Genomic DNA, 16,688 nt, shown 5'->3' with positions numbered 1-16,688 from the left:
TGATGTAAAATATTAATAATATTGATATTGAATAGCTTCTAATATATAGAATCTATTGAATTGAAGATCATACTCTAATTATTATTATATAAACTTCTTATCTTTAAAAACACAACAATGAATTTAAATCTAAATAACATGGATCAAAATAATTAGGTATAATTATTCACAGTATTAATTATAAATTAATTAATAATTATATTATTCTAAGAACTGGAGGTAATAAATAAAAAACGATCTTTATAATGATAACATTTTCTAGTTGAGAAAATCATTAAAGCCAAAGCTTAGTTAAATAATTAATTTTAAAGGAGTAGATTTGATACATTTTTCTTAATTTATTATTTTATTATGTATAATTGTTACCAGCTCCGATCTTCTCTACCGACTTTATCAAATTGTACCCTGTTTTACCAAGTGAGTAGTAGCTAAGCCACCTTTCATTTTAGTTCCTGAAAAATAACAATAAGGCAAACAGGGCGCGCCTTTGGTCCTTTAATTTTAGTTCCCGGAAGGCTAAGGCAAACAGGGCACGCTGCGGTAAGTCGGTCGAAATCAAATACACGGCATAAGCAATCTCCCACCTCATCTCTATGTGCACTTCGTGCGTTGCTATTGTAACAGACTTATTTTCCTCGTCTTATTTTTAATATTTAAGGGTATGTTATTCTTAAAAAATTGCGATTTTACCAGTTATAGCTATTTTGTTTTAAAAATTTGGGAAATGATAGCGACCATGCTAACGGGCGTCCCCAGACACTTTTTTGTGGGTTAATTCAAAAAAGTTTTAATTTAGCAAATTGTGATTAATTTGCTTAGCGCTTAGGAGTTAGTATCGATTTTTTCAGTGTTAGATTCCCCCTGCTTTTTTCCTAGAACAAAAAATATTTTTTCTTCAAAATCTGGGAAATTATAGCGAACGTGCTAACGGACGTCCCCGCACACTTTTTGTGTGTGTCTGTGTTTTTTTTTTAATTTGATATTTCTAACGACGTGTGTGTATATTTCGAGGTTATGTGCTTTATAATTCTCCCAGGCGTTACTTCCAAATTACACAATATTTTTGGCCGACAACTTTGGACTTACAAATAAACATAGTAACTAATCGCCCGGAACTAACCTTTTTAGCAGGCAGAGATGAAAAACGACGTAACCACAAATTAATGCACATGCATACAATTTTTATTTAGCACAATAAATTTTTTTGTTAGTATCACTCAAAAAAGAGTCCGGGGACGTCCGTTATGATATTTTATAGCATCTCCGAATTCAGTTTTTAAACATTTTAATTTTTTCGGGATAAAAAAGCCGGGGGAACTGTACCCGATGGACCACACGAGGAAGTATCACATGCCCTTAAAAAAGTGCGCTTCCTATCAGAAAAAGGCCCACAGCAAATTTGTATATACAATTTAGGTCAACAACTTTGTTAATTAACAATTTTGTTGTAACTTGTGCCCTGTTCAAAACATTTCACTTTTTTAAATTATAAAAATAAGACGAGGAAAACAAGTGTTACAATAGCAACGCACAAAGTGCACATTATGAATTGTAATAATATACGCACTGTCTATGTTTGCGGAATTTCCCGTAACTGTAACCCCTTTTCCAGCTTGTTCAGGGCTGTCCCGGAGAGGTCCGTAAAGTTCTGGATCCAGGTACATGAATTAATACGATATAAATTTGCCGGAACAGTCACTTTTCGTTACTTTATTTTTACATTCTCATTCCTGAGAATGTAATGTATTCATCCAAATTTTCAATCTCTGGTTTTTAACGGATCGTTACGTTTCAGCATTTACAGAAACCGAAAATCATACAATTTTATCGGTGTCTGTCAGCCTGTATGTATAGTATGTATAGTAACCTGAATGTTGTAGCCACGCTAACTTTTGAAGGTTTTGTCCAATCGAGTCCGAATTTGATACATTTCTGATGATCCTCAAAATAAAGGCTAAGTTCGTTAATCAGACATTCTGAACTAAAATTATAAAATTGAGAGCATTTTCAAAATTTGGAAATTTTTGTTTTGAAATTTTATAAATTGTTGTCAAAGTTTCTTATAGATGGGTAAACGACTTGCAAATTATCTAAAAAATTTTTTTTATTTTTATGAAAATTAGAAAAGTTATATACTTTTAAAAATTTGAAAACTTTCAAACAATAGAAAAAACTATTTTTTTTATAGATCCAAAAATTTCCTTCAAAATTTTCACCATATACTAAATATATTTCAGAACTATTCTACCCGAATTTTTCGAATAGCCTAAATTAAAAAAATTATAGCATTCTCAAATTTTTCAATTTTTTTTTTAACTTGTAAAAATCTTTGTCAAAGTTTCTCATAGATGGGTCAAAGACTTGCAAATTATCCAAATAAAATGTTTAATTTTCATGAAAATCGGTAAAGTTATACACTTTTCGACAATTTTCAAAACATAGAAAAAATGATTTTTTTCATATATCCAAAAATTTCATTCAAAATTTTCAGTAGATACCAAATACATTTCAAACTATTCTAGCCGAATTTATCGATTAGCACACAATTTAAAAAATTTAGAACTGTTTCAAAATTTTAGACCAATTTGTTTTCAAGTTACAGAAAATGTTGTCAATGTTTCCGACACTTGACAAAAATACTTGGAAATTATCCAAGTGACATTTTTAATTTGGATGAAAATTAAAAACGTTAATGCAATTTAATCGTCCAAATTTTCTATCTCTGGTTTTTAACGGAGCGCGAGGTCAATGCATTATCGAGCGCGAAGTGCGAGAATTAAACAGTCGCGCGTCCTAGGTGCGCTCAAACTAGCGAGCCGCGCGCGCACCGCGCTATGAAAATACGCCCACGAAGCGGCGGATTCTTTCGAATAATTTCTTCGAATCATTTTTTTTTTAAATCACTTTTAGTGACTTTTTAAGAAACAGTCACTAGAAGTCACTTTTTAAAATGAAAAGGTCATTTTAGAGTTTTCATATATTTTAGACTCCGTCTCATTCTAATGATTACTGATAATTATCAGTAATTATGTAATAGTGTGTATTATGTATCAGTAATTACTTATTTCACTCATTTTTATCTACTTTGCTTTGAGCTGCTATCGACTGCAGGACAATCTTGCGCGGCATCTATAGCGTAAATTCTGATATTCAATTGTTTAAGTTGATCGTGTCATCGACAATGTTTTCATGGCTTGTGTGTTGCCTTGTCCATTATCCAGTGAAATGGTGAACTTAATAATTAATATGGGTTACACACAGCTATGAAAAGTAAAAATAAATCTGTATTTGCATTCGTACTATTTCAATTGACGAATACACTCCGCTTTCTAATAACCAGAAGCGAAATATATATTTCGGTCAATTTTAACAATGACTTCCGAACTGTTCCCATAGTTCTTATGGGTTTAAAATACTATTGGTTTAAAATATAAGCTAAGAAAATGTATTGATTAAATCCTTTATCCTATAAAACAAAAGGCAGGTTGTGTTTTTTATGGAATCACCAATGTCATTTTTCTTGCTTCTTTTCTCGGAAAAAAATATCAAAAAGAAGTAAGAGAATTTCGGAAACAATTAAAAGAAAAATTAGAAGAAATTTATAAAACCCAGAACAGGGAAATTTTTAATTTTCGAGAAATCGAACTTATGTTCCAGGGTTTTATCGAAACGTGCCAAACTATACAGTAAGAAATATAATTGTATATGTTCTATTTTATTTCATTTTTTTAGTTACAAATAGAAACTTATTAAACATTTAAAAAATGTATGGAAATAATGTAATTATTCAACAAAACGTAGCATAGGATACTATTTTGTAAAGAAAGTTGATATCTGGCTCAATTTATAGCAATTTTAAAATTAGAGAATAAATAATTACATAATGTTTTTAGAAACACTTACTGCTTTAAACAATGACAAAATATTGCATTTGAATCAGAAAATACGATTTTTTGGGAATAAATAATTTTTATTTGTTTAAAAATTGAAAATTGTTTTAAACTAAATGGTAAATATTCAAATTGTCCATTCGTAATTATTTTGATGAAAAAGACGACGGAAATTGCTCAAAAGTAACAGTAATACATAAAAATGTAGTTTTTTATTTTTGTATCATATTTGGGGCTCTGCGGGGAGGGCGAGGGAGGGTTGGAAATAAAAGTTATTAGTACTGTCTTATATCGTACACTGCTTTTTAAACGCTAAAAAGTTGGGCAAGTTTCGATGAAACCCTGGAAAATGAGTTCAATTTATCGAAAATTCAAAATTTTAATCCGGTCTTTTAAAGTACCCGATGCCACGTATTAATATTCAAATTTTGAAATATCGCGTTTTGGAAAAATTTTCATCGGATGCGTAGCATGAGATACGTGATGTGAATGTCTTCGTTAAAGCCGAAGGAGCTGTAACAAAAGAGAATTCACAAACGCCAAATTACAGTTGTCGATGGTTTTCACTTTAATTTGAAAAGGTCTGCGATGATAATGTGTGCGCGCGGCGGGCAAGTTTTTATATTCAATTTAATTATTTTCAGCATATTCAAGATACAAATGAAGTATGCCAGGAAGATAGTTTACATGTCAACATTTTGATCGATATTGTATTTAATATATAACGAAATATTTTAACCTGATATGTAAATCACCTTTGTGACACAGTTCACTATATTGAAAAATCCATTAACGCCAACAAATATTGTACCTCATAGTCCAGTATAGTTCTGTGGTACTCTCATTTTTTAATTTTCAAAGGCGAAACGCTCCAATTAAAATATTTGATCAAATCATGTATTGGGCGCACTCGGGAGAGAACCGTAACTGAAACATTATTCCGGAACATTTTAAGCATTAAATAATTCGCGCGTTTTGTAGCTTGTAAATTGTTGCGAAAAAAACCTTTTCTTATAATTTCGGGTTCCTTTGAAAAATACTTGTGGGTATCCTCTTGAAAAAGATCCTTTTGGCGGGTCCTAGTTTAGTAAATTTTAGCGTTTTTCTAGCAAACACCGTGAAAAAAAAAATCGGACGGTGAGAAGATAAGGCGAACCAATTAGAAAACGCTGTGAAGTGAGAGGCAAGGGTATCCATACAAATTAACCACCCTGAATATTGAGAGGCCGAGGGGATTCACTGAAATTAAGCACCCCGAATAAATCTAAAATCTTACTGCCATCTCCACGTGATAGACTATCATAAATAAGACTATAACAAATAGCAAACAATTTAAACTTCCTCTGACCCGCCGGATAACATTCTTAAATCATTAATTAGCTGATTTCATGCCATTCTGAATGAACTTGAACGCGTTGAAAGAATGGTAGACTTGCAAACTACTCCGTGGAATATTAAAGGATTACTTCTGAGCACGATCATTAGTACTGCCTGTACATCAGAGCCTATATCCCGACAAATATTCACTGAACCATATTTTTACTCAGGACCTTTTTTAAAAAGAAAAAAATAAAGCATAACAAATTTAAATCGCTAAAATAGAAAGGAAGTTACAGGCTTTTTAAACTACATGTGCAGGCGCTGGGGTTGAAAATGTCACGCCCACCACTTGAAGAGGGCTGGTAATTGTAGTCTATAAATTTGTCGATTAAGTACTGTTGTTTAGAGAAGCATTTTCCAAGAATTTAAAAAAAATCTAAGAACATGCCTTTTAACCCTTTGCGACGCAGTAGGACGTATACGTCCCACCTACTTCTCTTAAGTTTTTATTGGATTTGTAATTCGCGTTGACATATAAATATGAATACTATTTTTTAATAAACTCTTGGGGATGTTAGGAGTAGAACTAACACAAAAAGTATGTGAATTTGTTAATTACTCATTAGTTATAAACAATTAAAACTCGAAAATCTCTTTTTTTTTACAATTAATTCGGCTGTGTCTAAACTACAAGTCTTAGAGATCTAAAATTTTTTTTGCAAATATCTCAAACATTGAACGAAACAAAATATTTTTTGCAGAATTTTTCGTATGATAGTTTAAAAAAAAAATCTAGAATATGCAAAAATAGTTTTTTATTATGTTGGTCTATAAAAGATTCTGAGAGACAGGGATAACTTCTCAATGAGCATAATACTCGATTATGTTGTTTTTGGGGTCGCTGATTGCGATTCTGTTGTCAACATTTTAAAATTCAAAATTGCGGCTACATAATGGCAGCCATTTTTTTACGAAATTTTCGAATTTTGTTACAATGAGCATAAAACTCGATTTACGGGGGGTTTTTGGGGTCGCTGATTACGATTCTGACTTCTGAATTAAAAAATGCAAAATAGCGCCTACAAAATAGCAACCATTTTTTACGAAATTGGTCAATTTTATTACAGTCAGTATAAAACTCGATTTACTGGGGTTTTTTTGGGTCGCTGATAACGATTCTGATATTAGAATTACAAAATTCGACGATTCTTCGCTGATTCCTATATAAGAAGACGTTCTGCTCACTCTTGTTACCTTCATTGATCACGAACTTTCACGTTAAGAAAAGTTATAATTATTGCTTTGCTTGTCAAACTCCTCTTTTTTGTCTTTTAATTCGTGTCTTATCTCGCACCTATTCAATTTGAACCTTGGCGCCTCCCGGTACCTTAGTTTCGACGTTCGCCATTTTGAATTTTGCAGTTCTGACGTTACCATCGTGATCAGGGACCCCCAAAACCCCCCTAGAAGAGATGTTTTAGGCCAATATAAAAAACATGAAATTTAGCCAAATGCATTCGCCATATTGGATCCGCCATTTTGAATTTTATAATTCTAACATCGGAATCGCCCCCCCCCCCCCAGAATACGTTTTAAGTTTGTTTATTGTTAATTATTTAATATTCTGATTTAACGAATATCAAATTCTATAATTTTATCATAAAGTAGAAGGTTTAAAAGTGATCTTGGAATTTTGCCAGAATTTGGTATGCATATTTACTACAGTTTCAAGACACCAGGTCAGTTTGACCTCCCAATACGGTGAACGTAGGTAAAAAACGGCGATACGGTGATCGGGTTAATTTATAATCCCGAATACTTCTAACACACTTTATCTACAAAGAAATGGTTGGGACAAAGGTTGACCAGGAGCGAGGGGGACATTTGACTGTACCATCAATTTTGACCTGGAAGTAAATTTTCAAGGTCAAGTGGAGGTACGACACTTTTCTCAAATGAGAACCCCTATTTTTGACTGCGGGTTTGAAAGAGAGCGAAATTTCACGTCAATAATGACCTGTGGAGAAATGGTTTTTGTGACCTTGGAAAGGTGAGAAATTTTAAGGTCAAATGTCTGATAAACGACCAGATGCCCTTTTTCTGAATCGTCTTGGTTTTTCGGGGTAAACAAACGTTCAAGATGCTTTACAAAAGTCGATGAAATGTTAAGGTGTGAGTCCCCTTGCCTCTCACCATTGCTACCAGTGTTATAATTAGCCACGAAGTAATTGTTCAAAGTGCTCTCCATTTGCTTGAAGTCACAAACGTAGACGTTTTTCAAAACCGACCACAGTTTTCAACAAAGTTTCTCGAGATGGCTGCGCAAGCTGCCCGAATCCTTTCCATCAGATCTTCCCTTGTTGGCGGTCGCTGAGCAAAAACTGCATTTTTAAAATAACCCCATAAAAAAATCAGGTGATGTTAGATCTGGTGAGCAGGGGGCCATTCGAATGGACCTCCTCGTCCAATCTATCTCTCATTGAAATTTAAGTTCAAAAATTCACGTGCGATGAGTGCAAAATGTGGCAGAGCACCACCTTGTTAAAGCCACATTATTTATCTTATTGCTAAGTCAACGTTGCCGTCAAAAAATTTATTAAACAGCCAGGTATTAAATAGCCATTTACTATTCCGCACCACACCCTAACACTCCATCGATTTTGGTGATCCATCGGCGTGTACCAGTGAGGATTTTCGTTTGGCCAATAATGATAGTTATGTCTATTGAGCTGTCCGTCGCTGTAGAATTTACTTTCATCCGAGAAAAGTACATATCGAAAGAAACTAGGACCTTCAAGTGATCTTCAAAATTGACCTGAAGGTCATGATGTTCAAGGTGATGTACACATTAACAGTTCATGGACTTTTGTAAAGCATCTTGATGGTTTGTTTATCCCGAAAAACCAAAACGATTTAGAAAAAAAGCATCTGATAGTTTTTCAGACATTTTACCTTAATTTTTTACCTTTCCAAGATCACAAAAAGCATTTTTCTTCTGGTCATTTTTGACGTAAAATTTTCCGCTGTTTTGAAATCCGTAGTCAAAAATAAGGGTTCTCACTTAAGAAAAGGTTCTTACCTCCATTTGCCCTTGATATTTGCCCTTAAGGTCAAAATTGATAGCACAGTCAAATGTCCGCCTCGGTCTTGGTCAACCTTCGTCCGAACCATTTCTTCGTAAATAAAGTATTTTAGAAGATGTTTGGGATTATAGATTAAAATGGGTCACCGTGTATATTGACGTTTTAAATTTGTTGTCTTCAGTATATTGAATAATTCGAAATTTAAAGCTATTAAAATATGTAACAATTTTTGAATTGGAAGTGTTCGATAATTTTAGATTGAAACATTTCAAATTATTTAGTTACGAATTAAAATCGTATAAAGTTGCATTAAAATCGTAAAGCTTCAGCTAAATTTGAAATAAGGATTATTAAAAAGTAGGAGTGCTTGAGAGAACTAAACAAATGCTTAGTTTCAAAAGATATTTAAGAGGGTGCTTTTCAACTTAAGGGTATGTGATACTTAGAAAATTGTCGATTTTACCAGTTTCAGGTTCCCCCGGCTTTTTTTCCAGAATAATAAATATTTTGTCTTAAAAATTTGAGAAATGATAGCGAACATGCCAACGGACGTCACCACACACTTTTTTTGTAGGTTAATTCAAAAAAGTTTTAATTTAGCGAAATGTGATTAATTTGCATAGCGCTTAGGAAATAGTATCGATTTTTTCAGTGTTAGATTCCCCCGGCTTTTTTCCTAGGATAAGAAATATTTTGCATTTAAAATCTGGGAAATGATAGCAAACATGCTAATGGACGTCCCCACACACTTTTTTTTTTTATCAAAAAATGTTTGATATTGCTATCAACGTGCGTGTATATTTCGAGGTTATGTGTGTTACAATTCACCCGAGCGTTACTTCCAAACTACAAAATATTTTTGGCCGAAAACTTTGGACTTACAAATAAACATAGTAACTAATTTCCCTGAACTAACCTCGTTTGCAGGCAATCAAGAAATTTTATTTCATAAATAATTTCCAGATTATCGGAAAGGCAGAGATGAAAAACGACGTAACCTCAAAATAATACACATGCATAAAATTTTGATTTAGCAGGTGATTTAGTAAGGTACAATCTCTGATGATATAGCAGATAAATTTAAAAATAATTGCATTATTAACACCTAGCTAAAAATTGGCGTTATTTTCTTGAATTAAGAATTCTTATTCTGATCCCTCTAATAGCTTAATTGGAAAAGAACCTGACCGGAAATGAGAAGTTTTGTCGTTCGATTCCCAATCGAGTGAAGATGGAGTAGGATATTTTTTCAGGAAATAATTTTAATTATTTTTGTTTGTAAAGAATAACGCCTCATTTTTGTAAACATTAAAATATATATATATTTAATGTTCGCTCAAGGTCAGCTTTCTTCAAAGTGCTTGTTCCTCAATAAATTGGCTTTTATTGTTTCTTATTTCGTTTTGTCATTCGTAGATTGTGTTTTTCACAGAAAAGATTGAAATCTGGGGTTTTCACGTTTATAAAATAATAATTAAAGGTCACTCAGGGTCATTTTCTGTGAAACATTTTGATTCATAAAAAATATTTGTCAAACTATAGATCGGATTTATTCGTCCAAAGATACAAACCTAAATTGTACTTAAGTAAAAACAACTGGTCAAAAGTAGACGTAAGCCAATTTTTTAAAGAACACAAATCTTGGTCGACCTATAAATATCCATTTTATTCTACGAAAGATTAAAAAAAAATCTCTTCGAAACCCTTTTATTAGAAAATGGGGACCCGTTAAAAAAATATTTGAAAGTTACGAACAATTTCAAAAATAATTTGAAAAGATTGAAAATAATTTAAAAGAAAATTGATACTTTTGATAATTTAGAAAGTAAATCTTGACTTTTTATTTTGAAAAATGACCTAATTTTAAGAGAAGGCATGAAAATATGGGACCACTAAACAAATTCCGAAAGGGATGACTGAAAAATACCAAAAAATGAAATCTTCTACACCTGAATAGGAAAATTGCAGACAGAAAATGTCCAATGTAAAAAATCCCCGAATTTTTTCAATTTAAGGGTATGTGATACCTCGTCGTGTGTTCAATCGGTTACAGTTCCTCGGTTGTTTCCCGAAAAATTAACATTATTAAAAACTGAATTCGGAGGTGCTATAAAATATAAGGGACGTCCCCGGATTCTTTTTTGACGGATAACAAAAAAAAATTTATTTTGCTAAATAAAAATTGTATGCATGTGCATTATTTTGAGGTTAGGGTCGAGAAAATATAAACAGGAGAAAATCTAGTGAGAAGCGGATTTTTCGCTCTTCACGCATTTCGCTCTCAGTCCCTGGAATCCTGCAAAGTTTGTTTTGTTCGAAACCTACTTTTTTCGAAAATTTATTTTCGTACACAATTTTTATACAATTATTGTTATTTTAAATTGAAACAGTAATTTAGAAAATCAAACATTGAACAAAGTTTCTATGATAATAATATTTAATTATTGTGTTTTTAATAAATGAAAAATATTGAATAAAAAACTATTTTCTCAATTGCCATAACATTCGGGAATTTTCTAGTTTTTTATGTTTAATTAGGTCTGTAATTTTATTATTCGGGAATTTTCAAATTGGATAATATTTTTAACTGTCCAGAATTTTATTATTCTGGAGTTTTCAAAGATAGTTATAAACTATAATTTGTTTAAACAATCATTTTTGCTAAATTTAATGAATCATTAAGTCAGCCCAAGTTAAAAATAGACAATTAGTTAAAAATTTCAGGACAAAACAGCACCTATCTAGTATTAATATATAAGATAGCTATAAACAATTGTTTTTGCTAAATTAAAGTGAATATTACCTCGAACTAAAAACTGTACAGAGGCTGCAAATTTGAGAAGAAAACGACATTTCTACCATTGAGAAAATTATTAACAATAATAATATATTTTTATAAAGTATTATTTCTGTTAAAATTAATTAGTATAAAGTATTATTTTATGTATCAGAAACAATTTGAATGAAAAAGAGCAAAAAATCATAATTAGAAACAAAAAATCGCAAACCCCATTGTTTCACTTCGGGATTTTTTGGAGCCCTATAAAACAGACTTATGAGGAAGATATTTTAAAAGAAGTATTCTATTCGTATTCTATGGCTAATTGTGAAGAGAAATGTTGCATTTTAACTCGATTCCGATAATATTGAGGATTCTGAATAAAATGGACAAAAACGTATTCTTTTCTTATGTTAAATACGTGTTAATATTTTATGGAGCTTGCTTGCGCTACCTCTAAATATAATTTAAAAAAATGGATTTATTTTTGTGTGGATTCGAACAAATTTCCGGGCGTTTTTATAAAAATTGTAATAAAAAATTTCCCAATGCATTTTTAGACCACCCTACTCTAAAAGCACAAAAATGATGCTTTTCGTGCTCGTATTACAAAAAACAGATTTGGTATAATAGTATCTTTAATAGCTCAAATAGCCTTCTTTCAATAGAAAACGAAATTTGTAATAGTGTTTTTGATAAATTTATTGATTCAAATATAGTGTAATTTTTGTGAGGAATGAAATACTTAGTACTGATTCAAGAATAAAATAATTATTTAAAAAATTTGTTTTACAGAAAAATCTAGAACAAACAGAATTAGCGGAAAGAGATCCCGACATTGATTCCTTACCACCAATACTCTTTAATGGACGGATTAACATTCTAAATGACTTCTATGATATCGCTGAAAAATGTGACGCAATGTTGTGAGTATAATGATCATGTCTTTAAAATATTGAAAACAATTTTACATTTTAATACATACCAACGTTCTTTTATTCTTCACTCGAACTGCAGTTATTATTTTTGTGAATGTCAATTCGTAATTTTTTACTCAATTATAATAGACATAGAATAGATACAACCGAGGAAAAAATCGTGCCAATAGGCTTTGATTTGGAATGGCCCTTCAGTTTCCAAACTGGGAGTGGAAAAACAGCATTGGCGCAAATTTGTCTCTCCGAAGAACTTTGCTACCTTTTCCACATCTACGACATATTGAAATTGCCAACCTCGTTTATAATGTTATTGAGTCATCCAAAAGTTAAACTCGTTGGCGTAAATATAAAAAAGTAAGCATATGCTTTTATTTGATCAAAGTATTTAAATTGTAAATATTTTTATAATTATTCCACCATCAAAAGAACCCTTTTTGTGGAAGAAACCGACACATAGTGGGCCAGGATACCAGAAATCTCGGCCAAAATTAAAAACATTGTACAATCTGATTAAAAGTGCTTACTCGGACGTTTTCGGGGTCACTGATTGCGAATGTTTGATAAAAAAAAGCTCAAAATGGCGGAAACTTTTTAGAAAAATTGACAGATTAGACAAAGCGCTTATTCAGGAGGTTTTGGGGTCGCTTGATTACGAATTTGTAATAAAAAATATAAAATTCAAAATGGCTGATAAATTTGAGAAAAGTTGACAGATTGAGCTAAAAGTGCTTAGGGACCATTCTCCCCCTCCTCTTTTGACGTTAGATTTTACCTAGTTTACCTTCAAGCTTAAATGTCATTAGAAGAGTGCGATTTTTCGTTCCTGAAACATTGCTGTATCACGGGCATTTTGTCTTCGGGTTTACAGAACGCTTTACTTTCGGCAAAGTAAAATATTACGTAAGAATGACTTACCTCTATCCCTCCGAGATAAGGTCATGTAGGTATCCCCCCCCCCCGTGCCCGTACGTAAATAATGAATGGTCCCTTACGTGTGGGTTTTAGTGATCACTGATTACCATTTTGTACACAAAAATGAAAAATTCAAACTGGTGTATTCAAAATTGCGGCGAAAATTGAAAAAAGTTGACGGATTGGGATAAAAATGCTCAATTGCGGGTTTTAAGGATGGCTGATGACGGATTTTTGGGTAAAAAAATTCAAAACTCAATATCTATAATACAAAATGGCGTCCAAAATCTATAATAGTTAACGAATTGGGTTAGAAATGCTTACTCATGGGTTTTCTTGGTAGTCTAAAAAATGATAAATAGTTTGATTTATTCATATTCCATACTTTTTTTTGGCCAAGATTTCGTGTCTCCTGGCCCACTGTGTAACCGTTCTAACCTCTTGGCTTAAATAATTTCATTAGCGTTTCAATCGTTTTATTAGAGTGATTTATTTTGCACGAATTTTCGAAATATAAATGTGCTAACCCCTTAATAGGTTAGATTTCATAACAAAAAGATTTTTCAGAAAAAATTGAAATCGTTTAATACTTAGGGTGAAATCGGACTTTTTATGACGATTAATATAAGGCGTATAAATGGTGTAAAACAATCTATTTTTTTAACTTATTATTAATCGATTGAATATACGTCTAGAAATACCTGTGTACAGTTTTAGGCTAAAATTCGAAAAATTGTGGGAAATATGCATTGTTTGTTGCGTCATTTTGTGCCACCCGTTCAACGTGCGCTCGATCTATTGTGATAGCAGTTTGTCCAGCGTTATATTTAGACCGGGTTGAAAGCGTGCGCGTACCGAAAATGGCTCTCAAAAATTAAAAAAAAAAACTGGTTTTTATCGTCCTGCGATATCTAAATATTATTCTATTTTGCTGACCAGTCGCGGTTTTTGGAAAAAATGTTTAAATTTGATCTAATAATCCAAAAAGGATCGAACAAGAGAGAAAAGTGCAGTGACACTCAGTGGTAGCTGTGTTCATTGTTATGAGATGCAAGTCAGTTACAAAAACTCAAATTATGAAAGCATGGATTGATTTAGTTTTAATTAGCAGAAATAGTTTATTCCTATGATTTGAAGAAAGTGAAAAAAGATTAATGAAAATCGCTTTATATTTGTAGTATTAATAGAAATTATAAAGTGCACAGAAAGTATAGCCACATACACCGTACACTGTTAAAAATAATATTAAATTTAATATACCTATGTGTATTAAAATTAATATATCAAGCATATGAAATCGCCATTATAGCGCGTATATTAAATTTCATATACATTCATGTTAATCACTTATAAGAAAAATCATATAATTCCGTTTTTCACAAATTTCAAATTAGTTTTGCTGTAATTTTCGATTCTAAATAATAAAACATGATAGCTTGTTCCTGTTAACCAAAAATAAAATTGGATTTCAAGACAAAAGGTGCAATTAAGCAAATAAATAACAGACTTAACTGTATTTGCCTTAAATTTTAACTATTAGAGCGAAACTGGGAAAACATTTTACCCGTACATTGCACTTTCATTATAAATAACAACTGAACCGACAAATTCTATATTATTAATTTGTTTTGAGAATATTTTACAATATTTAAAGAAATTAAAGCAGGTTGAGTTTTCACGCACATTTCTATACCGAACTGTATATTAACTTTAATATAAATGTATATTAAATTCACTACAGCAATGTATGTTACGTTTCAGTAGCGGTAGTGCATATTTTCTTCACACAAATTATATTAAACCTTATACACGATTTTTTTAACAGTGTAGCGTATCGGATGATGCTGAACGAACTATACTTTCATTTACATAAAATTCATGCCGGTTACGAAACCTAACATTTGAAAGAATGACTTGATTCAATTTTAATTATCAGAATTAGTTTATTTATACATTTGGAAGAAAGTGAAAAAATATTCCTGAAAATCGGTTAACAATTGCAGTAAGAATGGAAACGTTGAAGTGCATACAAAAGTGTAGCTTTGCCGAAAACTTGACACCGAGCTTGACACCTACTCCCTCAATTTAATAATAAGTACTCAATCACGACGTTGTATAAGGAGAGCCCACTCCTGGAAAACTTGGACTTCGCTCGTAGCACAAAAAAATCAAAATCTTTGATTTTTCACAAAACGGCAGTTGTGTCGTCATGACAACAAGCATATACGTTGTTTGTTCACACCCGACTTACTACGGGCGTGGGATCTCCTAATACTACTTCGCGTACTCAATCAAAACTACTGATTAACATGTGTTATTAAATTCTAATAATAAAATTTAGTAAATCAATTAGCAGAGTTTGCTAGTTAACGTTGTGAGGAAACCTTAGTAAATCAATTACTAAACCGACTTCTGTTGATGAAAATGATCATCTTCACCTTGTGCACATGGATTTAAAATAATAAACATTGAAATAAGGTTAAATGAAAAATGAAGTTAAAAATATAAGTGGTAAGAGTATTACCAGAAAAAATGTGATTATTGTATGATTTAATTTTTATAAAGAAAGTAAATTCAAAAATTACAAAATATTTGAATTTCGGTTTAAAAAAATTTGTTCTAGTATATAAATGCATTAAATTATTGTGAGAGTGGTGGTCTGTCATAATTTTAATAACTGGTTTTTTTTCTATAGGTTTGATTATATTTGTTAAGGTACAACAATTGTTGATTTTGTAAAAAAATCAAATAATAACTTTGGCCTGGATAATGTTTTCTGCACTGAAGCTGCTTCAAATTTTGTTACAGAGATTTGCATAAACTTTTTCTATGTACAATAAACACTTGTTATTATTCAGTTGCAAGGATCACTGAATTTTCATGTATTTAAGAAATATATTATTTTTAGTTATATATATAATAATAATAATAATAATAATAATAATTCAGAGGATAAAGGAAAACCACAAATTCCAAATTTATGCAAAAAATTGTTCATAACATGTACGATTGTTGTTGGTTTATAAAAATCACGCTTATAGTAATTGACAGGGCAAAAAGAAGAATTCTGAAAATATTTGTTTACTGAATTCAAGCAAAGTGATGTTTTGCTCGATTTTGACTACTCCAAGCGATATAATGGATGGGAAAGATCCAAAACATAATCCTAACTCATTATTCTCCATATTGTGACTTGTGCGCTTTTGCTGTTCGCCTCCTCATATTTGTCTCAACATAAATTACAATCTTTGGCTATTTCTCAATCTAATATGTGTATAATACATAAATGAAAATGCAAATATGTTAGACCTAGATGCGCTTCGAAATTTAGCGCTCTTCAATTTAAAAAAATTACAAATCAGGGCTAAATTCAAGGCTTAAAAAAATGAGTTTCCTTCCGCACTACGATATATGTTGCTATACTTTCGTGTGGGCTTTAACATTTCTATTATTACTGCAAATATCAACTAATTTTCATGAATCCTTTTTCACTTTCTTCAAGTTATATAAATATACTATTTCTGCTAATTAGATTTGAATCAATCCATGCTTATTTAATTTGAGTATTGGTAACTGACCTACATCTCATAAAAATGAAAGGGTCACTCGTTACGAGCAATTCAATGCGCCCCAGGGTCTGCCTCGTAATAGACCGTGGGCTGATAACGTAAATGGGAGCGTGATACGGATAAGGCCAATTTTCACATGAGATGTTCGTCTGATGATGAGGAACGTAAAAATGGGTGCCTGGCAGGTATGAGTGGAT

At 31.7% G+C, this 16,688-nt stretch overlaps 1 protein-coding gene across 1 annotated transcript in view; it reads left to right on the top strand.

Moving 5' to 3' along the window:
• Window positions 1–16,688, top strand: part of LOC117181542 (Werner Syndrome-like exonuclease) — a 35,605-nt gene that overhangs the window by 6,527 nt on the left and 12,390 nt on the right. The window contains exons 2-3 of the mRNA XM_033374347.1: window positions 11,868–11,998; window positions 12,140–12,364. Of these exons, the coding sequence (XP_033230238.1) occupies window positions 11,868–11,998; window positions 12,140–12,364 (356 nt within the window). The remainder of the gene's footprint in view (window positions 1–11,867; window positions 11,999–12,139; window positions 12,365–16,688) is intronic.

Source organism: Belonocnema kinseyi, chromosome 1 (assembly GCF_010883055.1).
Source record: "Belonocnema kinseyi isolate 2016_QV_RU_SX_M_011 chromosome 1, B_treatae_v1, whole genome shotgun sequence".
Classification (NCBI taxonomy): Eukaryota; Metazoa; Arthropoda; class Insecta; order Hymenoptera; family Cynipidae; genus Belonocnema; species Belonocnema kinseyi.
The sequence above is the reverse complement of the archived record's forward strand: the minus strand, read 5'-3'. Positions and strand labels throughout refer to the sequence as shown.